The following is a 27,422-nucleotide window of genomic DNA, read 5'->3' on the forward strand; positions in this document are numbered from 1 at the left end:
ATATAGAGAGGGGAAGAGAGAGATTTAGAGAGGGAGAGAGAGATTGAGAGAGAGTGAGGGAGAGAGAGATTGAGAGAGAGTGAGGGAGAGATTGAGAGAGATAGAGATAGAAGGAGAGATTGAGAGAGAATGGAGAGATTTAGGGAAAGGAAGAGAGAGATTGAAAGAGATAAAGAGGGAGAGAGAGATTGAGAGAATGAGAGGAAGAGAGAGAATGGAGAGATTGAAAGAGATATATAGAGAGGGGAAGAGAGAGATTTAGAGAGGGAGAGAGAGATTGAGAGAGAGTGAGGGAGAGAGAGATTGAGAGAGAGTGAGGGAGAGATTGAGAGAGATAGAGATAGAAGGAGAGATTGAGAGAGAATGAGGACGAGATTGAGAGAGATAGAGAGAGATTGAGAGAGAGATGATAGATTGAGAGAATGTGGGAGAGATTGAGAGAGATAGAGTCAGAGAGACAGAGAGATTTAAACCCTTAGTTTTTACAAATGAGGAAGACAAAGACCAAGGGGTATGTAACTTGTTTAAGGACACAGTGCAAGTGTAAGGAAAACTCAAACATGAAAACATTTTCCAAGTAAATGCTGGTCTTGGCAGACAGGGTTGAGCCTTGAAGAACAGCAGGAATTTTTTCAGATCTTTGGGATCACTTACCATTTCTGTGTTTCCCTAGGAGGAAAAGAATCTCATAATCTATGACTTCTATTACTAAAAATGTTTACTCATCCAGCTGTGCATGGCTTATTCCACCTTGGTTCAGAGGTGTTGTTAGCTAGAAGCTAAGCCAGAGAGCCCCAGTCTTCCTGCCCCAGTCTGCAGAGGGAAGAGATTGGACTTGGGCATCAGCAAACATGGGTTTGAATCTTGAATCAGACACCTAATAGAGGAACACAGCCAGGTGGAGAGGAAAGAGTTGGGGATGTGGCACTAGAGAGCCCAGGTTAAAATTCTAGCTGTTATTACTTATGTGACCTTGGCCTAGTCACTTTACATTTGTGAGTGGGTTGGACAGTAAGGTCAATTCAACAGATATTCATGATGTAGCTAGGTAGCCCAAGGGATAGACTACAAGTCCTGGAGGACCTGGGTTCAAATGTGGCCTTAGACACTTCTAGCTGTGTGACCCTGGGCAAGTCACTTGATCCCCATTGCCTAGCCCTTCCCACTCTTCTGCCTTAGAATCCACTGATGGTAAGGGTTGGGGAAAAGAAGTGCCTACCACATTCCAGATAGTGCTAAATATACAGAGACATGAACAGAAAGAGTTCCTGCCCTCCCAGAGCTCACCTTCATTCTATGGAATTGGACGCAAGTAAAATGCACATATGTAAGTAGATATGAGATAGATCCAAAGCAATTACAGGGTGTGTTCCAACTCTAAATCTATCCTCCAGTATGTGATGAGGGGGGGAGTAACCTGCACTCCTAGTTTCTTCATCCATAAAATGGGCATGCTAATACACTCCACACCTCATGGGGCAGTCTGACAGCTTTAAAAGAGCTCTATGAGACCAGTTGTTTCTGAGGGACGATGACTCTCCATTTTTCGGAAGCCTTGAGAAGGAAGGAGAGAAAGATGCGGAGAACGAAGTTCCTAAGAAGAACTTGCTCCTCTCCCAGCAATGGGAATCCTGATGGAGAAGAGGAGCTTTATGAGATCCACCAGTCTGAAGAACGATGGTTCTAGGACGCATTGGTTGGGATCCCTTGCGTAAAGCCAATGGTTCATCTTGGTTGCTCATCTGGTGCTGGAAATGCAAAAAGCCAGGCAGAGGAAGCAAGAAATGCCATCAGAGAGGCTGATGGGATCAGAGCCAATAGAGACCCCCCAGAAGCTGTCTAGTCTAAGCCTCTCATTTTACAGATCAAGCCTAGACAGGTGGATTCCATTTGCCCAAAGTAAACAACTTTGTAAGTGGTAAATCTAGGATTTGAACCCCATTTATATTGCAGACAACACACTGTTATTAAACTCTCACTCCTAATGGGTGACATGGTTTGAAGTCACTTTTCAACAGAGCACTAGTGCTTGGAAGCTTGGGGGGGAGACCCCAATATAGCGGGGGCATAGCCTGAAACACAGGAAACACAGTCTTTGAATGTCAGGTTGAGCAGGATCCGAAAACTCTTAGTACCACTCTCCTCCCCACCTCAATTCATGTTCAGCAGCGTTCTTCCCTCAGTCCTGGCCGGGAGCCTGGAATTCCATAGGTCTAACTGGAACCATCACACCTCCCCCTTGTTCCTTAAAGTCATCAAGTTCTTTCCAGAGACTCCTGGAAACAGTTCCATTGTCTGTCCGTTCCATTGTCTCAGATTCTTCCATCAGGGATGATCTGGGCTTGGCTTTTCCTGGGATGCAAAGCTAACTTTCTTTTTCCCCTTGGCTGACCACAATTTGCTTCCACTACTGTTCTTTCCCCTCCACTTATAGGCTTTTTCCTTGACCTCAGCCCTGAGATCAAAACTGTCTCCTTGCTGGGTCAGAACCACGGTCCTCTCTACACTTAAACAGATGTCAATTGGGCCCTAGACAGTGAGCCCAGTATTGGGCAACTGATGCTGATTCAGAACCAGAGAAAAGAGTTTTGGATCCTGCCTGTGTTTTTACCACCTATGTGACTGTGGACACTTAATTTCTCTGGACCTTTTTTCCAATTTGTATGATGAAGGGGTTGTGGGGCAGCAAGGTGGTACAATGGATAAAGTCCTGGGCCTGGAGTCAGGGACACTCATCTTTTGGAGTCCAAATCTGGCCTCAAACACTTACTAGCTGTGTGACCCTGAGCAAGTTGCTCAACCTTGTTTGCATCAGTTTCTTCATCGAAATGAGCTGGAGATGGAAATGGCAAATCAGCTCTGTGATCTTGGCCAAGTTACTTAACCCCATTTACCTCAGTTTCCTCATCTGTAAAATGAGCTGGAGAAGGAAATGGCAAATCACTCCAGTATCTTGGCTGAGAATATCCCAAATGGGGTCCTAGATATGACTGAACAACAACCAAGTGCTCATTTCAGTGAATGTCCAGTGGAGGAAGACCGGGGATATTAGAGGTTAGGGCCAAAAGACTAGTGCATCAAGACTGGGGGCGAGAGGGGAGGGAGCTGCTTAACCACAAGAACTCAAATTTATGTAACTATAGTTACAAAATACCTTCTGTATAGTTATTGCTCTATCAGTCATCCATCCATCCATCCATCCATCCATCCATCCATCCATCCATCCATTCATCCACCTACTTACCTAAATGCCTACCTACTTAGTTACCTAACTACATAATAATCTGTCCATCCATTCATTCATTTATGTGTGTTTTTTTTTTAATGTAACCATTCCTTCCATCTCAGAATCGATCCTATGTATTGGTTCCAAAGCAGAAGAGTAGTAAAGGCTAAGCAATGGGGTTTGTGACATCCCCAGGGTCATACATCTAGGAGATATCTAAGGCCATATTTGAACCCAGGACCTCCCATCTCTACGCCTGGCTCTCTATCCACTCAGCTCTCTAGCTGCTCCCTCCATATAGTATACTTTAAAAAATGGATTTCGTCCCGTGAAGCAAGAACTTCCCTTTTTAGACAGGTAATAAAGTATGCCCGTTGCCAGCTGGGAATACAACTTGGGCGTCCTGACTCCCAGAGGTGATGGGCCATCTGCCGACTTTGCCAGGGTCCCACACTGAAGCCCGGGAGAATGTCAGAAGATGCCAGGATTTGTAGGCAGAATCTTGCTGGTCATGTGGCCCACACCACAGGAGGAAACGGAAGCTTAGAGGTTAGTGACTTACCCAAGGCCTAGATCTTGGCCCGGAGTTCTGAAAAATGTGTGCTGGGCCGTGTTTCCCCCAACTCGCTGGAGAGGCCTCAGGAGCACAGCCCAAAGGAGCGCTGGTGGCCCTGAGTGAGGAGGGTGCCTCCACCTGCTGCTCTTGGGCCAGGTGCTGTGTTCATTGGCTCAGATTATGTTTGGGGAGTCAGCTGGGCACTAAAATGCTTTCTGTAAAAAAGAAGGGATTTCTGGCGCCTTTTCCCCACGGCCCCGGGTTATTCTCTTCTCCCATTTGGGTCCGAGAGGCTAACTCCTACGGCCGGCAGTCCCCGGCCTGTTCCCCTGCCAGGGTGGCCGGACATCTGCTTCCTTTTATTTCTCTGCCTGGGCCAGTGCTGAGTGGAAGGAGACAAAGGTTTGCTTGCTGCTACGGTCCAGGCCAGCAGGACAACATGTTCCCTCCGCTGATTCAGAAGGACCAGCCTCTGCCCCCTTCGTCCGCTTCCCAGAATGTTCACCTCTCCAGATGCTATTTTGACTTGGAGAAAAAGAGCCAGAATGGAGCGCAGAGGCCAAATGTGATGGGGAAAATCTCCACCCGGAGCAGTGTGTGGGAGGAGAGGAGTTGCGGGGGAACCTCGGGTGGAATCATTTCAGGATAATCCCCCGAGCCGGAAAGGGTCTCCCAGGCTCTCGGATTCGCTGCTAGGATACGAGGGTCTCTGCCAGGGCCTCGAAAGGAATCAAGTTTCCACTGGAACCCAAGATGCCAACCACCATCCTTCATGCGGAATAGTCCCACGTAGGCGTGTTGCAGGGATGATGGAGAAACATATTCAGATGGGAATCTGCGGGGATTTGGGGCTCGGAGCCAAAGCGCTGGGAGTTAGGATTTCTGCGAACGGAACCAGACTTTTGATTTCTTTGTTCAAAAACTTTATAAAACCTCCGAGTGTGGCTATTGAGCTGTTTGTCCTCTGGTGTCCGCGCGTGTCCCTAAAAGGCCTTCGAGTCTGTTAAAAAATGATTTTTCTTTGGTGTGGGACTCGGTAAATGTGATTTTTTTGAGGTTTGGCCCAGGTCAAGACCTTTTTGTTGTAAGAGCAGTAGAGGGCGCTCATGTACCGTCTTTAAACATATCCCTGAAAAAAGGGGGCGACGATGGCAAAATCTGGAAACCCGGACTATTGGCATCCTCCTCGCCCTCCGCCCGGGGTTGGAGCACACACTCCATTCCATGCCTTTCTGCAAAATCTACCACCAAAGACTAGGCGCTGAGAAGTCAGGACAATTTCCCTGTTCGGATGCCCTCCGGGTAGCAGGAGGGCTCCAGCCTGCACCCTCCAAGGGCATATTCTTTCCTAACCCTTCTCCCCACCTAGCGTGCTATCTGGCAAAGGGGGGACTGTTCTCAGTCCAGAAAGGATCCATTCGCTACGGCTTGGAGAAACTGGATGGCATTTTCATTTCAAGAACTATTTACTTTATTTAGGAACTTGATGGCCAACTTCAATTCCTAGCCTTGGAACGTAAACCTCTGGGTCTTGATGGGGCCCAGAGGGTGTGTTATGGGAGAAGGGCAATTCCCTGAATCATTGGAAAGACCTTAGCAGGTCTGACAGGATTCGGGGTTATGGCTGCAAAATCAGGGTACAGAGCACCCCGTCCCCTTTTTTAAATGGCACCACCTTATCCCTCGAACTTATTCATGAATTACTCATTTTCTTCTGTTCTTCTCTGATGCCTTAAGAAAGTTTATGCCTTTTTACAGCTTTTCTTAAGTAGAGTGCCTTAAAAAAAAATCAGGGGCAGCTAGGCTGCTCAGTGGATTTAGAGCTCTGAGGTCCTGGGTTCAAATGTGTCCTGAGACCCTTCCCAGCTGTGTGACCCTGGGCAAGTCACTTAACCTCCATTGCCTAGCCCTTACCACTCTTCTACTTTAGAAGCAATACCCAGTATTGACTCTAAGATAGAAGATAAAGGGTTTTAAAAAGAAATCTGTATGTCTATCAGCAAACAAGTTCCACAGAGGTTGATGCATTTATAGTGCAACTTTAAATGTTAAAGTCTAGTATCAGAACACATCTATTTGTTTCTGATCTCATATTCGCCTTCCAAGACCTTATTATAAAATGTCTCTATCAACCTGTTCTCTGCCTTTTCCCTTTTACTTTCAGTAATAAACTGCCAATTAACCAGTTCATGGGAATAAATTTAATGATGTCACAAGGCATAGTTGAAATTTTGTTTGGTTTTATATTTTACTCAATATTTCACTGGAAAATGCCATGAGGATAAAAATCTATCCTTCTGTCCTCAGGTCCTAAAGTAGTTTAAAATAACAAATACTCGATGTTTGGAACTTTCTTTCCTCCATTCATAGTGTACTGGTGTTGCCTTCATAGATTTAAGATGAATGCCTAGTAAATTCCGCTAGCACAAATTCCAATGGATCAAGGACACCCAATTTTCCCTTTTTGGTAGTGATGAGGTTTTCGGTCTGCAGAGGACAGAGATAAAAAGGGCTGGGCCTCTCTTCCCACAGTGACCTTGACATGCATGCATACTGACCACAGGGTGAGAGGGAAGTGCTCTGGGCACTTTCCCCCTCATTTCCTTCAAGCTGCTCAACTACCTTCTCTGTCCCTTCCTCTTCTCCTCCTCTCTATTCCTCCTTGCAATCCCCAGAACTCAGTACATCATCTCCTGATCATGGCATATCTCTCATGCCTGCCCTGCTATATCCTGCTTCCTTCAAATCCCAGCTCAGGTTGACCTCTCCAAATAGAAGCCAATCTTCTGATAGCCTTAGCTGGTAATGCTCCCCCTCTCCTCCACGAATTCCAAGCTATCTAATTGCAGGATCCCGTGTGCTACAGAATATAGGACGTTTTCTATTTTCCATTTGTTGTAATGGGAATTTATTTGTATCGTTCTCCAAATGGGGGCATCAGAATTAAATGTGGCTTAAAAAAAATCAGAGAAGTGATACTAATTTTTATTAACAGCATAAACCAATTTACAGTAGGGATGCTATTATCAGGAATGTATCATTTATTTTTAGGACTTTACATTCAAAGATTTTTCAACCATTTTTCAACCACTAAATGTAGCTTTTTCATAAGTGCTTTTCATAAGTAGATTTTGGCTACTACAACCTGAATCACCTCAAGTTAACAGCAGTACTATACTTGATCTTATGTTCAACTTGTGGTCCATTCTGACCCTCCCTAGTTATTTTTAGTAGCCTTTGGGCTTGGTGATTCATTCCCAATTTTGGACCTTTAGATTTGTAGATGGGATACCCATTGGGGTGCAGGAACAAACTGTAACTAACCTTCGACTAAGAACATTGCATAGGCTGTGATCCACTTTCCACCTAGCCCAAGAGTAGCCCTGGAGAATGGGAATGGAGACCCCCTTGCTTGAAGGCTTCCACGTTGGAACTAAGAACTGTGCTATGCTGGCTAGGAAGCAAAGGCCCAGATGAGGCATCTGGTTCCCATTGGAGTTGGGGGGGTTGCCGGACTAAACTAAGCAAGTTTTTCCTCTGCTCTTGGCTGGGTTGCAGCCCCCCACCCCCAACATACACTTTACAGTGGGAGAGGAATTGGAAAATCCACTGACTCATACAGGAGCTGGAATAACCAGTGTGGGGGAGAGAGGCTCCAGGTGGAAAAGGGAGAGCCGAGAAAGTGGGAACAGGACTTCATCAGTTCCCAGTTCTGGATCTAGATCTGCTGGTCTTAGCTAGCGGAGGCAGCTTTCCAAATACCAGGAAAGCACTAATAAAGCACTTTTGGCGGGGGGAGAAGGGGTGGAAGTGTGGATAGTTAATTAGGCTCAGTGACTAGTGAGGGGAAAAGGGCATGGCAGAAAGCCAGAACTGGAAGCATATCACCCCAGTTGGGTACCTGTTGAATTGACAGGGGATAAAGGAGGGCAAACACATTTGGGTCTTTGCCATGATGGAATGGGAACAAATAGAAAAGTTGGGACCTCTGAAGGAACCCGAGTCCCAGTGTTCTGATACAGTTCTGACTCAGGTGCGAGGATCATGAGTGATGATAGCATCAGTAAAGTCCACTTAATTCCAAAGGGCTGGGCTTAGAAGTCAGGAAAATTCACTTGCAAGGGACCTCAGAGGCTATTCAACCCTTATGCTAAGAAGAAACCCCTCTATAGCACCTCCAACATGGAAGTCTCTTCTATAGGCCATTTCAATCTTAATCTAGTATAAAGCCCATTTCTGTCTTACTGTTACTCTCTTGCTAGCACAAAGCTGCACATTTTGGGCCAAACACAAATAAAAATATTTTTAAAGTCCTCTAATTGAATAAAAATATATTTATAGAGTAATCAGCAAGCATATATTAAGTGCCAGGTCCCTTGCTGGTCAATATTTTTAAAAAATAAAATTTGTGACTGAAAACATGAAGATACTGTTAACTCCCTTCTCTCCCATTGTTTTGGCATAATGTCAAAACTATACTGGTTCATCTTGCCCGAATGACCAACTAGGAAAAACCCTGCCTTGTGCTGACTAAGAGGTCTGTACCTGTGCAGACATCTGTGTAGGTTGGACTTGGAACATATACTGATTTGTATATGTGCAGGCAACATCTACAAGCATCTGGGTTAGGATGCTTATATGGCATGAGGACATGTTAGGAGATAGTGTGGTGTCCTGGAAAGGGCAAAGGATTTCTTCAACTAGATGCACTTCAGGCAAGTGACTTTTCCTTATCTATAAAATGAAGGGATTAAGCTAAGAGGCTCTGAAGATCCTTTCCAGCTCTAAAAATTTATGATTCATCTCTTCTTGAAATTCTCAAAGCTGGTCCAATCACACCTCCATAAGATCTTGACAAAACCAGCCTTGATGTGATCTCCTAATTAAGAACTCCTCCAGCCTTTATTCAACACATACTTATGCAGCACTTCACAGAATCTTATACACTACCTGTGTACACAGGCAGGGATTATAGCTTGTCCTTCTGTTCCAGTAACCCACTCTGCAAACTCAGCATCATTCTTGACTTCTTATTCATCTCATATAACCAATCTATTGCAAAAGCCCGTTGATGGATTCTACCTTCTTAATGTCCTGTGTGCACTTCTGCCACCACCATGACTCATGATTCAGGCTCTCATCACCTCATGCCCGTACTACTATATTAATCTGCTGTTTGGCTCTCCCAAGTCTCTAAACTCTTCCCCACATTGGTCCACCTTCCATTCAGCTGTCAAATGGACGTTGAATGTAGCTATGAAAATGTGATTCCCCCTTTCAATTTTGGTGGCTTTCTCATCATTTTTAGGAACATAAAAAGCCGTTTGGTATTTCAACTTCTTTATCTGTTCCCCTCTAACCTTTCCAGGGTTTTACACTTTACTTCCATGGTCTTTGTGATCTAGCGACTGATTCTCCATCTCCCAGAGACTAGGCGTTTTCGACAGACACTCTCACACGCTTTTAAATATTTTCTCTACTCATCTCCTCTTGGCTACCCTGTACTATTTCAAGACTCAGCTAAAATCTCACCAGACCCTTTTACTGCTAGCAATTTCCTTCTGTTAAATCTCCCATTCAACCTGTATACATACATACATATATATATATATACATATATATATATATACATATATATATATATATATAATTTTGCTTACATATATTGGCTTGCATGACATCTCCATTAGACTGTGAGCTTGGACTGTCTTTGGCCTTTCTTCGTATCAAGTTTAGTACAGTACCTGGCATACAGTAGGTACTATATATGTTGCCTGTACAGAGTACATAAAATATCTAGTAACACTAGATCCTTATTGAATATGCAAATGGATTTTGTAGAAGTATAGAAACATTCCTTTTTTGTGTAGTGCTAATAGACTATAGAAAGTGAAAAAGAGGGGGGAGGGACTAGTGGCTTAGTGGACAGAGCCAAGTCGAGAGATGGGAGGTCCTGGGTTCAAATCTAACCCCCAACACTTCCTAGATGTAACCCCCTAGGACTCCCTTTGTCTATTCTAAAACAGAAAGGGTTTAAAAAGAAGTCAGACCTTTAAGTCCCTAAATAAGAAGGGATGTGTGTGTGTATGAACTTGAATAAAATCACCCAAAGCCTCTAAAAGGTAAAACTTGAGTAGCAGAGAATGAACCATGGTTGCCAGGCTTTCCCCCTTTTCCTTTCCTTCTCCCCCCCTGGCTCTTTCTATCTAGAAAACCCCATAGCTGCTGTCAACATTTGGCTTGAGATTTTCTGAGGGCTCTCAGTGATGATGGTTTATGCTGGGGAATTATGCTTCCTATATACTTATCCAACAGATTATTCATAAGACCTGGAAACATTTTGGGGCTGGATTTTTTTTTATTCAAAAAACAAAAACATTTTTTTTGGTCATAACACCTTTAGTCTCTTATTCCAATGACGTCTGGGCTAGATCTTCAAAATCATCTATAACAAGATACACTTACCTCATCTCGTTGAAGCTGTACCCTGACTAGACTCCAAGTATTAACTTGTCAAGAGTAGGGACTCCAGTGATTTCTTGAGTTTTATTAACCAAGTCTGTTACAACTAGAAAATAAGTTGAACCAAGCTGTGTAAGAATAGCTTTTTTTGTTTGTTTTGCCGTAACAACTTTCACCTGCTTCTCCTTTATGGGCCCAGGGTAGGTCTTCCCCACACAAACCTTTTCAATCATGCCCTCTCCCCATCCACCTTGTCTCCTCTTTTCCAGGTTAAGTACTCCCATTCACTTCACTCAACCCTTCACAATTGGCTGCCCTTCTCTGGGTCAGTGGCACTCAAATCTAAACACAATATTCTAAATGTGGTCTGATTAGGTCTGAACATGACTACTCTGTCTCTATTCTTGGAAGCTGTGCTTCTCAATGTAGCTCAAAGTTACATTTGATTTTTTTTTTGTTCTCACATTGTTGCTGGCTTAAATTGAAATTGTAGTCCAATTAAAATCTTCAATTCTTTTTCAGATTGCTAATATGTCTACCATTTGAACTATGAAGGTGATTTTATACTTTTGCAAGTTTATCAAATAAGAGTATATAAAGCACTTTGCAAACCTAAAAAGATGTTTAGCTACTCATCAATTCTATTTTTCATTTATTTATATTCACCTCGATATTATCTGTTCTTTAAAGATTCTACCTTGTGATCTAATGTGCTATTCTTGCCAACTTTGTGTCATATACAAAGTTGTCACCTTTGATGTTATCCAAGACATTGATAAAAATATTAAATATCATAGGGCCAAGCATAGTTCTTTGGAATACTACATGGAAGTACAACTCTTGCGAAGTTGCTATCAAACCACTAATGGCTAGTTTTTGGGCCATCACCTGGCTTTCATTTAGTCCATATTTTTCCATCCTGTCCACATAATATACTGTCAAATTCTTTGCTTTTTAGGCAACTGGTTAAACTATCTACAGCATTCTAATAATCAGTTTAGTAATCCTGTCAAAAGGGAAATGAGGCTGGTCTGCTATGGCCTGTTCTTGGAGACCATATTCTTTTTTAAATTACTGCTTCCTTTCCAAATGTCACTTCCTTTCCACTTTCACTTGATGCATTTTAGAATTTTCACAGGAATCAAGTCAAGCTCACAAACATACAATTTCCTAGACTCATTTTGTTCCTGTACTGATGTAATTGTTTCCCAAATATCACTGATGATAACGCAGTAATTGTCTAAATAATTCTTTCAGTACACATTATCTTAACTAAGCTAGGCAACTCAAATCCATTAAATGCAAGGTACTATCTTCCAACTTCCTCCTTTATCTTAGGTCTATCTTCTCTGTTGTCATTCTTTTAATCCATCTCATGCAAAGTCAAAACAGCTTCCTTTCCAGGCTCTACCCTAGTCTCTGGACTTTTTCTACCATGCCACATCTGTCTCCTCACCTTAGACTTCTTGCTCTGACTGCTTAAAATGGAGGTTCTAGGAGGAACTAGTTAAAGGGTCCCAGCCAACCATGTCTTCAATTCTCTCTAGGCTCTACTTCTGTCTGAACTATCTCTATCAGGTCCTTTTTCCTCTTCCATCTCCAGCTTATTTTTGTCTTCTCCCATTAGAATGAGTTTCTTGGGTCAGGAACTGTGCTTGCTATTTGTCATGTAAGTATGTATTTTGTGGATCTCTTAACTCTTCTAGCTGGCTGGCTTAGCCTTCGGGCATTTGTAAAAGACTTGAGGCCATGGATTTTACTATTGGCTTTTTTTCTCCTTTGGACTGTATCCTGGGTATTTGAGTCAAAACTTGTTTCTTCTCATACTTTTCATTTTAAAGCTCTTTTGGTTTTGCAAGACACTTGGCAAATGCAATCTTACCAATCTTTGTTAGGTATATTATATCTACTCAAATTTTGTATTCCAAGTTGTTTTCCCCCCTTTAGATACTATCTCTTATTAGGTGTTTACTTTCCAAATCAACTTTCCCCTTCCTTTACCTTCAATGGAAAAGTGAGGAAAATAATGACTTCAGTTTTCTTTAAATTTTCATAATCTTTGTTAAAATTTTCTAAGTTACTTCTATCATTTTTGCCCACATGGTACACAAAGTTACAAAATAAAAGATGTAAAATTTAAAGGACAAGAACAGAATCCTAATTTGCGAGGCTATCATAGGACTGATCTTGGGAGGTCAGCTAGTCTCTCACCTCTACTTTCTTACTTTCTGGCCTTGATTTCATTCCGTAATGACTCTGAACTTATCCCTCTACTCCCATCTCCCCACTTCTAAATCAAAGGCCCAGGAAGCAGAGCTCCTAATAAAGCCGATAATAGGGCATTTGGTTAGGACTTGATTAGGCTTTACTTTCTGTAGTCGGATTATCTGTGGTCTAGATTTCAGGCAAGGGAGATGAGATCTAACAGCAAATAAGGCTGAGGAATCCTGTTCCCTTAAATGTCCCCTAATCTTTTAGTGCAGTAATTTAGACATTTGTATTTTGTACACGAGTACAATTTTCCATTTAAACATGACACTTAAGCTTCCTGGCTTTCATTTTACTCATTTCCAGACACCATGTAAATCTAAAAGTCTTGCTTTGCTAAGGATTTTTCAAATTTATCCCTTTAAATCATCTTCCAGAGTTCTTTAGAAGCTAGCTCATTCTCATTTTTTTTCCCTCAAAAGCAAAGGAACTAAGTGGAATCACAGGATCTCAAAATTATAAAAGGCTTCAGAAGCGAATATCATGAAGACCTTCAGAGAGAAACCCCCCCACTATTTCCCAACATATCCTATTCTGCTTTTGTGTAGCTGTTAAAAAAAAACAAAACAAACCATTACCTTCCATCTTAGAATCAATATTGTGTATTGGTTCCAAGGCAGAAGAGTGGTAAGGGCTAGGCAAAGGGGGGTTAAGTGACTTGCCCAGGGTCACACAGCTGGGAAGTGTCTGAGGCCAAATTTGTACCTAGGACCTCCTGGCTCTAAATCCACTGAGCTACCAGCTGCCCCGTTAGAAGTTTTTCATTACATCAAATCTAAATTTGCCTCTCTGTAATTTCTATCCATTGCTTTCATACTTATTCCCAAAGGGAATAATTAAGCAACTTCTATATGATAATCCTTCAAATAATCAAAACCAGCTATTATGCATTGGTCTGTTTCCCTCCTCCTTTTATGATTGAGTTCTTTCATTATCCGGGGTGTCTTCTGAATGCCTCTAGCCTATCAATGTCCTTCTAATTCTGTGACAATGTTGACTCATACAGAAACATATTCTTCCAAACTCCTGTCTCTTTCAGAACTGTATCTTTCCCCTCTTTATCTTGCCTTGAGGCTGGCATTATATCACTTACCTTACTCCGAACATAATCAATTTGGTCAATGTCTTGATGGTCTGAGATAAGCTCCAATAGTTCCCTATTGGTTTCAGGAGCAAATATATGCTTTGTTTGGCATTCAAAGCCATTCATAGCTTAGCTCCTTCCCATTTCTCTTTTTACATCTCATTCCCCACTATGTACATTTCTATCCATTGACACTAAGCTCTTAGCCATTCCACAAATGAGATGCTCCATGGGAATTCTATGCTTAGTACAGTGCCTGGGACACAATAGACACTAACTAGTTTATTAACCGATTAGATACTGATTCTGTCATCCAATGTATTTGCTTCGCTTCTAGCATTTTCAAGCAAACTTGATAAGTGAACCATCAAAGTGACCTTTCAGAGCTAATATTTCTGTTTCTGTATCAAACTTGGATTAAAAATATTTTTATTTGATCTTTTAAGTCCTAAGAGATCCCACTATAGCATTCCTGAGGTCTTTATCTTTTAAGAAGCATTTTTCTTTAAGACCTCAACCTGTCTGGGGCGCCAAGATAAAATTTGTTTTTTAGGTCTTCTTGCAATCGAAACAAGATTAAGTCACTCACCTCCAGCCAAAGACAGCCATTAAGTTAAAATGCTTGTGGACGTTAACTCAATTAAAAAGCAGAGTTAAGATTAAAAAAAAAAACAAACAAAACAAACTCAACACTAAGTATCAATTTCAAGGCAGAGTAGTAGTAATAAAGACTAGGCAATTGAGGATGAGTGACTTTCCTGGGGTCAGGTCAGATTTGAGCCACCTAACTACCCCAGGAATAAATAAGTGGCAGTAAGGTGTCAGGGGTAAGAGACACACATATTATTCTATGACTCTCATCGGAGGCAAGAACTGCCAGTTCAAGCCTTTGAATACTCACTTTGCCTATTAACTGATCGTCAAATGATGTTCTAGAAAATGAGGCTAAATAGTCAAGTGACTTTTCCAAAGTTATACAGTTGATTATGATACAGCTGGGACTCTCAATAGAGAAAGGAATTTATGCTATAAGAGAAAGAAGTCATCTCTAAAATAGTTGTGTACTCAAACCAAGCATCTGCATGGGTGAATAGGATATATGCAGTTAATTAGTTAAAGAACTGGATCTTCTACTAGGCCTTGCTCACTCTGGCTGGAAGAAGAAGAGAACACCAGGTGAAATGGGGGGAAGAAGGGGAAGGTGCAAAAGGATAAATCTATGAAACATAAGCTTCAGGTGGTCTCTTTCTTCTAAGGAATTAAGATTGCTGAAGGGTGGCAATATATTCTGGATTTTGTCAGGCTGCAAGCTGCTTATTTATGACTTGTTTTAAAACTTCAAGTTTGATATTTAGATCAAACTTTCGTTCCTCCCCTCCCCCTCCCCCTCCCCAATGCATTCATTTCACTTCTTCTAGTAAAAATCCTACATCTCCTCTTATGAAATCACTAAGCTTCATAATCTAAAAGATCTAAGTCTCAGAAATCTCCCTTTCTACACTAGTTCTAAAGTGGCGGACGAATTAATGGCTTAACATTTTCAAAGTTAATTTCCCTTTATACTCTTTCCTCAACAAGATCAGACAAGGGGATTACACAATGAACCTGTATTTGCCACTACCAAGCTGGATCTCAACTCTTTTCAGGTTCTCATGTATCTATTTTATCATGAGGCAAATTTTCTTCCTGTTTAAGTCACTGTTGGTTGTAAAAGTAACATGGCTTAGAAGATGCATGAACTTTTTCAGGCTTTTTGGGGCAAATTTATGCTGTAGGATTTTCCATGACTGAGAATTCACACTAGGAAGAATTGTTCAGTTCTCTATACATTTACCCAAGAAACTGAGACACAGCATCAAACATTATGCAGGATTTGCTCAATAAATCTCTTTCCAAGTAAGTCCTTCCTTCTAGTGAGACAAGTTAGGAATACTGTGTATCTCATTTCTCTGCCCTCAGATGCCATTCACTACTTAAATTGTTTGTTTAGGCAAGCAGGCAAGCAATATTTGGTTAAATAACAACAGAAAAATTTCACTCCATAAAACATTAATAATATATTTTAATGAAAAAATCTTAGCCTCATGTTTCTAACCAAAGACACTCAAAACTAGTGTTTCCCTGCCCTTTCTGCCCAACTGCACCTCAATTTTGGACCTCAATAAGGACCAGTTTAGAGAATTTTTTTTTTGTATTTTAAAACTTTTCTTTAAAGATTAAACAACCAAGCTAGCAAAAAGTACTCAATACATATTCTCCTTATATCAAACAAGCTAGTATTTCAGTACAATGTTACTATACAGAATATATACAGTACACATAAGATCACAAAGCAAACACTACAGGCTCAGAACAGATTTGAAAAAACATGATATTCACATTGATTACAATAACTCTAAAAATGATTGTAACGTTCAAACGGCACTTAGTTTACAAAAGTCACAAAAATATATATATATATATATGTACACATATATAGCCACCAAGAACTATGGTTCCTGAAAAATACTAATTGCCAGATACTAGTATATAAAATGTGAATTTTTAAACATTGTATACATTAAACAAAAGTAAAACAAAAACCATTTATGCTGTTGAAAGTCAAACATGCCAAGTAACTTAGCTGTGGCCACTGTCACCAAAAGAAGTTATATTTGAATGAGATGCTAATTGGATTATAGAGCTGGTGATTGGAGACTGGCACAGTTAAACATTTTACTGTTGCTAGGGAAAAGAGGGGGGGCAGGAATGGAAGAATACACAATACCCTCCAACATAATTCAATTCACATTTTTCCTTCCAGCAATATTCTATCTTAAAGGGTTTCACAAATTGCCAGTGCCCAAAAAGTTATAAAATGACAGGGATAAGAAAACCACCCCTTATTTCCTTGTTGCCAGGGATATAGGCAAAATATTTAAGCATGCATCAATTAAACAAAACAGTCACCCATCCGGAAGACAGTGGGGCATAGATTTCATCTATACTGGTGGCATGAGCAAGTGCTCTAGTTTGTTTTTATTTTTTTGGTGGGGCCAAACCTGTTAAGTTCTGTAAAATACTGAGCTACTATGGCAGCAAATATGAAATCATAGAAATGAAAGCACGTTTTTATATAAAAATCTAGTTCTCTTGCATTAAAATCATGAATTGTTTCCTTCATGTATCTCATTATGGGTCATTGCTTTTCATAGTATTTTGCATTCACCACCACAGATTTCTTCTATGATAGTTAGGTTATGGCCTTTGACCTCAATTTGACTATCTTTTTATGTTGCTATAGAAAGACAATTAGGAAGTCTTGGAAAGTTCATTTTATTCTAAAAAAATGAGAATTTTAAATTTTAAAAAAAAGGGGTGCATTCTAAAAGTATCTTTCACAAATATATATATTTAAATATTAAAATAGGTTACTTAGGACTTTTACAAAATGGCTTTTGAAAAGATGGTATATGTGCAATTGGGACATATACTATCCTCCAAGTTGGATATAAGGTGCCACAAAGTTGCCCTAAAAAGAGGCAGGCAATGTCTGATGCGCCACGAGGCACCAGAAACCAGAGAAATTAAATACTCTTGGAAACTTAGACGAAACCCAAGTTTTGGGAGATCACAGGGGTTTTAAAAATAAGTTTAAAACAATATTTCAAAATTTCTTGTAATAAGCATTGGAAGTCATTACTTGTTAGGAAAAAAAATGAACAAAGTTCGTGGCCTTTTTTCTTCCAAATACCTGATGTCATTCATATCAGGCACGAGAAAGTTGAAAAGCAGTGCAATTTTCAAAACTCTGCTATCCTCTCAGTATGAGAGACGTTAAGATAGCATTTGCCAACATGAGAATTAAAATTGATAATCAGAATAAGTCACCTAAGGAAACACAACATTTATAATTTAACAACAGAGATTTTTGCTATAAGAAGTAGCTGCTTCTGGGGGTCTAGAGACAGGCTTCTCTTAAAATGAACATAGTTTCTACTAATGCTAATAAGAACTTAATGTACATCAAGAGGGAGATAATTAGTGTTCCCTCGAAGCAGGGAAGAACTATTTGTCCCTCAGCAGATGTACTTTGGTATGTGAGCATTCATCAATGAGATTTTTAACTTGTCCAGAAACTGATTTTTAACTCAGGCGTGAAAAGGTTTCCTTAAATTGCATTATAAAATTTAGCTATAGTTAAGAAATTTAGAAATTGATGTGTCTAGAAAACCAAGGAATTTTGTGAATCACAGAACTAAAATTGAATGAACAAAGTGATAATATGTCAAGAAATCATAGATAAAATCAGGACTAGAGGCTTAATCAATAAGTTCAGTCAAATTAAAAGGGAGAGTCAACAACTGAAGAATCTGTTTGAAATTAGGCACTTCAAAATCAAATGATTAAAAAAGTATTTTTTAAAAAAGTATGAATAAAAAAAATTACATTTGCAATCAGTTGTCTGAAATCCTAAGCTCTCTATAAACTATTATATACACTAGAACCTCACTATAACAGTATTTGCTATAGAGTGAAATTTGGTATAAAGTAGATCCAACTTGGAACCTAAAGAGAGGGGAGCTTGGTTACTGAGGCATGAAATGAAACTTGTTATGACAATCTCACCTGTCAGTCTGAATTATGTATCTCAGCAACATTATATGGATGGGAGCTACAAATACATTACTATTTATAAGCATCATGGACATATCTCTGGAGAATTCAGTGTATAAGGTAGTAAAATTTTTTCTGTTTTAAGAATTTCACTTTCACAAACAATTCTGTTATGAGTCAGCATTTTTTCTATCACAAAACTATTCATTATGATACAATAAATGTATCTAAGAGCATCAGTTTATTACAAAATAGAAAAATGCAGTGACTTTTAGTTTGAATGTAAAAAGGAATTGGTAGGTTGAAGGAAAAAGAAAAAAAGATTACTTTTAACATTTATCCCCAAAACAATTTGTAGGCTCAAGTAACTTGGAGCCTTGGCTGTATCAAAAGTAAAATGTTTTCAACTATCAGAGGTGCTTCTTTGTTGGTTGTGATATTGTTTCAATGAATAGTTAATTCAAAATAACATGTTTTATTACTGACTACTAAAAATCACAGGCTGATCGGGGGAAATCCTAAGCAAATATGAATAAATTGCCACACTATTAAGACAATTTTGAAATCAAAAGAAGGAATATAGGTATAAGACTAATGGAGGCCCAATTTAATGACTTAATTTAATTTAATGGGACTATCCATAGCTTTATAAACCACTCTGAGTACATTCCATAATACCATTTTCCTAATTTCATTTTACTACTTAAGGAAACTAAGTTTTTCATTATTTTCTCAAACTAATGGTCAAAATCTGTAGTATTTCAGTTTTACATCAATAATCATAAATGGAAATGTCATTTTGATATTTTTTCCTTTCAAATAATTTCACTCTTAAATCCATGTAATTTGAAAAATGATTTAACTACACTCATATTAGGTAGGGCGAGTATATGTTATTGACAAAGGAAATTGTTTTTGGAAGCAAGACAGAGAAGTAAAAACGCTGGTTTTTAACCGCATCCTAAATTCTTCATAGTTAAGCCATAAAACTCTTCAGTTAAGGATAAATTTCTTTATGTGTTACCATGAATGCAGAATAGTTATTGAATCATACTGTATATAATTACTTTTTTGGGGACTGGTTATAAAGAACCAAAGCATTATAAAAAAATCTTCAACATGAGAACCAATAAACAAGATCTTTCTATAGCTTTGGTTACTATACTTTTAGCTCAACAAAAAATCTTAGTAAATGTTGGGGGGGGGGGGGGAGAAAATTATCTTTGTCTCCAATGAATAATGCTTGGAAATGACCAAATAAAATATTAAAAAAAGGTCTTAGTCTTAGTAAAGAAATAATTTAATACTAGCAGACTGAAAAAACTAAATTAGTTTATAAGGAGTTCCTTCTAGTCAAGCATGTATATGTACTAGAAGAATTTGGCTCAGGTGGTATAATCTAGTAGAGTGATTAGGTTTGCTAAACATTCTATGAGATTTAACTTATTGAAAACAATTTTAGCAAAATAATGGGTTTCTGGTTTTTTAAAAAGAACTAAAGGATACATATGTTTACTGTAAATCAGAAGGGAACTCAAAACACATTTATATAATAAAGTGTAAGACTGAATAAGCTTTGGTTAACCAACTGAACATTTAATCCCTTTAAGTCAACTTATGTACTTTGACTCATAACATTTGAAAACTTTAAAAACTGGATGTGATTAAATATATTTGTCTTAAATTTAACACCATCAACCCCCCCCCATCTATCACCTCTTATAAAAAAATAAATCACAAAACACAGAAACAAAATGCCAATTCCTCCCCCTTCTGATTTAGATATATCCCCTTTTCAACATAGATTTGCAATTTAAATACTGGAAAGAAGAACACTGGTGATTTTAATGTGACTGTAATGCTTTCCATGGACTAGATCTAAAGGACTGACTAATACTTGTTATGCGTAGGGGCTAATGGAATGAACAGATTGAAGGATCTAATGAAGCTGTGACACTTAGCATCAAGGGGTTAGTTATGAGCACATTTGCTCATTTTTAAAGTTCATTAGAATTGTCTAGTACTTAAAAGATTGAAAATAAAGGCCTTTTTTATATAAAACCCTTAGTTTAAAAAAAGGCAGTTCATCATACATCCTAAAACTTTTAAGCCCTTTAAAGCACAATACTGTTTTTGGGGACATAAAAAAGCTAGCAATATTAAATAACCTAAATACAAATATTCAGATGCTTAGGTATTGTGGTGATAATATCTGGGGGAAAACAAAATAAGCACTGGTATTTCATCCATTTTATATGCTCTCCTACAAAAATTGTTTTCAAGTCTTTTTTAGAGGAATTAGAAACATAATTAAATACTACTTGCAATAATTCTATAGCTTAGTTTCTTAAAAGACATATAAGTCAAATATCCTTGTATTAAATGTATTTCAGAGAAATAAACTACCTCTGCCCCCCCCCCCCCAACTAGGGATTTCATTTAAATAAGTCTCACACAAAATACTTGCTAATATACATGTTGATTGGGGTGGGGAAGGGATATGCAGAAATAAGGAATTTGGTAAGCTTAAGATGCTGCTGTCACACATTAGACAAACTTGGAAATCTAGACACCTGAAATTTCCATTTGTGGAGAGTAGCTGATGTTGCACATCTCACATTCAGAATATAGCCAGGATGCATTGAGAGCAATACTGTATGGCCCTCTCTTACCTTACTGTTTGGTTTACAGGATGTGAGTGACAGGACCTTGGATGGAAATATTTAATTCTCACTTCTTCCCTTTACCCTGAAAACTGCTTTCCCCCACTGTAGCTGTGCAATAGACATTAAATAAAAGGGAAGAGATACTAGAATGGCAAAAAGAAGGTAGAAAAGAACACTTCATAGTCTTTAAAGATTCTTCTTCCTCACTTTTCCCTATTCAAAGAAATGGGAACACTATTAATTTCTTGATTTTCTAGATGGGGGAAAAGGATGAAGGAAGGCCCACTTTCTTGCCTTTAACAAGCAAGGATTAAATCTAAAACTTTAAGTTTCATTTATTATGAAACAAAAAGGTGGGATAGTACATTAAAATTAGGATGAATCACTATTTTAGAAAGATCACAAACCACTGTAAAAAGTAAATCAACCCAATCAGTAAATAAGTGTGACTGGTGGTATACAACTTAACTTCCTGAAAAGCTTACAGAAAAAGCCCTGTATTTGGGAACAAAATGAGCAATAACTGTTTCATGGAAGTAAGGTAGGGAAGTGGAAGCAAGATTGGAAGATGAGGTAAGAACACTTTGAAAAAGACTGAGCAAGTACCTTTATTCTAAGAAAAATCTGCATAAGTTAACTTTGCCCATTTTTGTATTTGTAAAAATTAGAAAACATTTGATGTTAAAATCTCTTAGAAAAAAAGTAAAAAAAAATCTCTTAGAACAAACTAAGTTCTATTATAAAGAAATATAATTTATAATCTAACTTAGAATATTTCTATCTTCATAAAGAAAGGAAAGATAAACAACCCAAAATTTGATTAAATTGAGCTACTGAATTATTCCATTTTTGAAATGGAAACTAGTCCAATGAAATTAGCATGTTTCCATTAAAAAGAACTCTACAAGTACTGCCCAGCACTTGACAACAATGCAAATATTTTGTTTTAATCAAGTTACTATTTATGCACTCTCTTTTCATATTCCACCCAAATGTTTTTATAATTTGCTTTAGGTAGTCATGTAGAGAAATAAAAGATAACTTCTGATTTCATAACCCATGGAGTCAACATATATTTTCTTTGGAGGCTCAAGATCAGTGATGCTTTTAATGGCACTAGATGTGCTACAGAACATAATCACAAGCATCACAGAGGGTTCAACTCTTATTCAGAGAGTTGAACACCATAGCAGCATGAAGAATACCCACTAAAATCTAAGGCTCTAATGTTACTGTTATCCCTAACTTGGTACTTGTCATATCTGGTGCAGACACCTTCATGAATCTCAAACATCAGTTCCAATTGAGCCCATTCTAAAGATGGAAAGATGAACTTTTTATTTTTATTGCTTGCACTGTTTTTATAAGCTCTAGTAACTGCTGTCTTTAATAAACTTGGCATTAGTTTAAAATATTTTGGAAAATGGAAAATTTATCACTGTCATATAAACTTTTTGTAAACAACCCCTTGTTGGGTTAAGAACTTGGCCTCTACAGAAAATTCCTTATTTTGTCCCAAGCAGAACAAAAATCCCCTACAGCAAACATACATATATATAAACAAAAGACTCCAATATTTTTCCTTTAGTAAATTTTGCTATAATAGGGTCAGTATTTGTAAAATAAAATATAACTGCAGATGGGGCAAAAAGAAAATGGGCTTGGACAATAGACCATCTTGCCAAATGTTCATAGCTCAGGCAAACAAGTTTTCAGCCAAAAAATTATAACATGAAGATGGGTAGACTGGCTCCTGTTAGGACAGGATGTATATTATTCTCATTGCTGATGTTCTCAATTTCCAAGTCCACAGCTTAACTTAAAAAAAAAAAATTTTTTTAAATCACACTTTCTTGCTAACCTCAACATAAGCAAAAAAATGTATCTGGAGGAGTGTTCTATAATGGTGAAATATTAAGGGTAGATAGAGTGCCTCTCCCAACAACAATCTACTCATTAAATGTCATCAAAAAAAAAAGACAAAGCCTCAAAAATTTTTGTTTAGTTTCAGAAATATTTACCATAATAATTTGAGAAGAAAAGCTTTACTGTAAACACTTCAAGAAAACAGCAGGCTCTACAAAATATTGTTCAAGGTCCTGAGTAGAGGGATATGTTTCTACTTAGGACATAGGTCTGTACAGTAATTTATTTCTGGCATATATTTGCATTTTAGTCAGATTAAAAGTCTTCTGATTTCTTCTTTACCCAATAGCCTGAAGAGAAGAAAGAGACAACCTACACTAATGGCATAAGAAGAAATTGTTATGTGTTTTATGTCAGTTTTCCTTAAGTGTATGACAGCTTCTTGGACATGATCTTATTGTACACTTAGTCTTAAGAGAGATCTCTTTGTCATGAAAAAATGTGACATCTGTTGCAGTTTTCTGTTTAAAGCATAGCTAATAAAGTATAAAGGATTTCTCCCCATTATATCCTTTCATCTTTTAAAAAATTAAATTAAAAAATGTACAGGACCAAGCACAGGCACTTTCTAAAAATCAAATAAAAATGAAGCCAAACCATAAAATTATTCAATAGTAATTGAAGACAGCTCCAATTTTGGGGGGTCATCTCTAATTGTCTCACTACTGGCACTGGTCTTTGGCTGCTCTGGCATTTCTTCCTCCTTTTCTGTCAGACCACTGAGAGACCCCAAAGGAAAAGTGCTTTCACAATTCTGAGTTGATGAGACCTGTGAAATGACAGGCATTTGGACAGAGGAATTGCTTTCAAAACTGTGTTCTCCAAGTTCGTACTGAACAAGAGTCTCTTCTTGCTCCTGGTTTAAGTAGTCCGGTACTAGGAAATCACTAAATGAGGAACAAAGGACAAAACACAAAGTTACTTTTCAAAGAAGTATTAAATATAGCAAAGACCTTGCCCTACCAAAATAATACTAAAATTACAAGGAAAGAAAATTTGACTTGCAACATAGGTATTTTTATAGCATTGTTCTTGAGTAAAAACTGGAAGGAGACCAAATATGCAGTATTTTGTATTGCTTATATTTCTATAGCAATTTTATATCCTACTTGATCATCCTCTCTGAAGTTTCTTATTATAATCATATCATATTTCTTTTTAGCTAAAAAAATGATCTTTAGGGTATTTCTACACTCCAATAAAAGTTCTGAAAATGTTAAACAGGGAATATGAATTTCTGTGCTAAACAAAAGTAAAAATGATAAGCTAAGAGGTAATGTATACATCTTAAGGCTACAGAGTGTAAAGATAATGAATAATTTGAGGGGGGCAGCAGAGAGGATATTATAAAAGTACATATAAATATAAATATAAATGTGTTAAGATGTGAAGGGGGCTGAAGAAAGCTTGCAGAACTATATCAGAAAATAAAATCTACATAGTTGGCATTTGGAGCAATTATCATAACCTTTTATTTTAGATGTGCCTCGTTGTTTTATTGACAAAAGCTAAGAACAATTACACCAACATATCAAATACCAAAATAACTAAATTTTTCTTAAAAGAAAAAAAAAACAACAATGCATAGCTATTTAAAGGCATAGAGTAAATCTAATTGTCAAAGTATCTAAAAAAGCTGAGAAAGGCAATATGCTATCTAAAATTGTTTAAGAATGGAATAATCTCATTCTTCAGATCAATCTTTGCATTTTAAAAATGTTGGCCCAAATTCAATGATAGAAAAATATTTGCCTATGGGCAAATTAAGGGAGGAATGCCCACTTGCATGAACACAAGACAAAGAATCAACTTCTGTTTTATGTTGATTTTAAAATTATTTGTGACCATCATTGCCTAGCCCTTACCACTCTTCTGCCGTGGAGTCAATCAATACACAGTATTGACTCCAACACAGAAGGTAAGGGTTTAAAAAATAATAATAAAATAAAATAATTTGTGAAGCAGGGATTTTGAACATTTTTACCTAACAAAACAGGTGGGAAAAAAAGGGCTACATAAAACATTTCTTCTGGTTATTAGTACTCAAAATAGAAAATTAAGGAATCTGTAAAAATACTGTATTTTACTTAAGTGATTTTATAAAAAAAATTGCATGAGAGTCACTATTATAAATGGTACTTTAAAAGGATGTGAAAATTATTTCTAACAGTATTTAGATGACTCAGTAAAATACATTCTCACACTCTAAAAACAATTGTGTTTGAATGGCAAATTATTTTAAGAGGTGTATTTTCCAGTTCAAAGATATCCATGTTATGTGAGTGTTTTTAAAAACATTTTGCCAGAAGAGACAGTCTAAAAATCCTACCTTTATTAAAACACAAAAAGGATTCTATCACTGTATCCATTTAAACAACTAAAAAAAAGTGTAATTATTTATTAGATAGAATTTTATTATAGACTTGGATAGAAAGAAAAGCACCTAGGCTAATCTGATTTTACTGCTTGTGTCTCCATTTGCCAACAAGAGAGGCTACCAGGAAAGTCAAAAGGGACAATCTAGCTTTCTAGCTAAAGAATAACTTTTGAATGAAATGTCAATATTGATATCTCAGTTTCTTACTTTTCTGGGCAAATCCTCCATGTAAACCTAATTCTAAAAAGCTCTTAGGCAATAAATTTAAGGGTTTTCAACCATACTTGGATTTAGTAATATATTACCTAGTAGAAAAATCATGAACTAATTCTCTAAACAGGATTTTCAGTCAGATTCTAATGCCAATTTTTTAAACAGTAGCAGAAGTGATGATGGCAGTAGTGGTGTTGGTGGAAGTCATAACAGTAGCAACTTGCATTTGTATAAGTGTTTTTAGGTTTCAAAGCAATGAATAAATATTATCTCATTTTGTTCTCATAACAGCCAACTCTGAGAGGAAGCTGCCAGATGTTCAGATGAAGAAATTGAATAAAAAATAAAAATAGAATAAAAGCGAAGTGACACTATCAGGGCTATAGTTATTAAGTGCGTAAGGCAGGTTCTGAACTCATGCCCAATGTTCAATCTGTACCATTAACTAGTTGCTTATGTATATTTCACTACAGAAGGGATAAATTTTGATCTCTAAAAATCATTATTTCAGAATCTTTAATTGTTTTAAATATTTTATCAAATCTTTCATCAGTTCTAAATTAAGGAAATTTTGCTGTTAGGAATAACTTTTTTCATGATTGGACATTGTTGTATTTGATTATTTAGCAGTAATAAAAAAAACTTTTTTTCAAACTTGGGTTCAAACATTTATCCAACGTATAAATTTTGAGAAAGTCTTAAGATGTTAAGAAGGGAGACTAGGCATGTAACACAAAAGAAGCATAATTATTTACTCTTCAAAGTATAATGTCTGAAAGTAAGCTTTGTTGGTTCACACAGTCAATAGCTTTGTTGGTTCACACAGTCAATTAGAATCTTATTTCTAGCTTAGAGAAAACTGTACACATACAGTTAATGCCCTATAGTATAACAATCATAAAGATATAAAAATTTCAGTTTACCAATTTAAAGGACAGTTAAAACTTGGACCCTGTATGTTTTTAAAGCTATAAAGAAATTATGCTCCCTAAATAACATTGTTTTGCTTTCAGTTAAAAAAGAACTTTGGTAACAAATAGAACACTGCCAAAAAACAAAATCCTTTTATAAATGGTAACTTGAAAGTTAAGAATGTTACAATGCTCATTAGCAATTAGTATATAAAGTTTTCATTAAGTACCAAAAAAAGGGGGAAATAGAAATTTAACTTTTCTGAAAATGATTATTTATATTAGGTTACCTAAAGGAGAAAGATAAAAGAAGGATGAAGAGACATCATTGATCTCATACAGATGAGCAAAAAGGGAATAAATGCAATTGATCAACTACAGTTTGTTCTAAAGTTCCTCTATAAAAAACATTCCATTTGATAAAAATATTCTCAGAGCTTAAAAAACAAAAGAAAATGGTCAAAAATCTTTTCCTAGCCAACATGTCTGGAATAATTCATTATAGTTCATTATGCAGATAATGTTAATATTATGGAATTGCTTTAACTTTCTTTACTTTAAAAATAACAAAGTGTTCTGATACTATGAAAAAAGTCTTAATAGTGAGTACATAAAAAATGTAAATAATTCAGAACAATTCAGAAGTGATCAGAGTATGGACAGTGGAATGAGGGTTAAGAGTGATTATGATTCAAGTTAGCTGGCAACCTGATAAAAAAGCACAGCAGGCTGCCTGAAAGTAGGAAGAGAGAGTTTAGAAAAGCAGTTTCCCTGGTTAGATTTTTGTTGTGCACCTCACCTGCTCTGGAAGTAGTTTGCTAGCTCTGACGCTTCATGGTTCAGACTCCTCAGGTGCACGATTAAATTTCCAGAGTTGGTGAACATGGCGCCACAAGTTTTGCACTCGTAAATCCGAGGCTTGCGGATAATGTGCCGGGAAACCCGCATGTGGTGTTTATATTCCCCGAAGGAAGTGAAAGTGGCACTACATATCTGGCACCGGAAACAGCGTTTACCTTCGTGCTTTAGGCGATGCATCTTTAGCGAGTAAGCCCGGGTGAACTTTTTCCCACAGCGGTCACACTGAAATGGTTTAATGCCTGTGGAGAAGAATATTGATTCTATGAAAGAAGCAAT

At 37.6% G+C, this 27,422-nt stretch overlaps 1 protein-coding gene across 14 annotated transcripts in view; it reads right to left on the reverse strand.

Moving 5' to 3' along the window:
- Positions 1–15,640: 15,640 nt before the first annotated feature.
- The window catches only part of ZBTB44 (zinc finger and BTB domain containing 44), a 62,977-nt gene continuing 51,195 nt past the window's right edge, over positions 15,641–27,422 (reverse strand). For 13 of the 14 annotated variants that reach the window (XM_056794632.1, XM_056794633.1, XM_056794634.1 and 10 more), the window contains 2 exons: positions 27,085–27,385; positions 15,641–23,671 (listed from right to left, as the gene is read on the reverse strand). In XM_056794632.1, the coding sequence (XP_056650610.1) occupies positions 23,389–23,671; positions 27,085–27,385 (584 nt within the window). In that variant the 3' untranslated portion in view covers positions 15,641–23,388. The remainder of the gene's footprint in view (positions 23,672–27,084; positions 27,386–27,422) is intronic. The other variant, XM_056794635.1, reaches the window with a different exon arrangement.

This window comes from Monodelphis domestica, chromosome 4 (assembly GCF_027887165.1).
Source record: "Monodelphis domestica isolate mMonDom1 chromosome 4, mMonDom1.pri, whole genome shotgun sequence".
NCBI lineage: Eukaryota > Metazoa > Chordata > Mammalia > Didelphimorphia > Didelphidae > Monodelphis > Monodelphis domestica.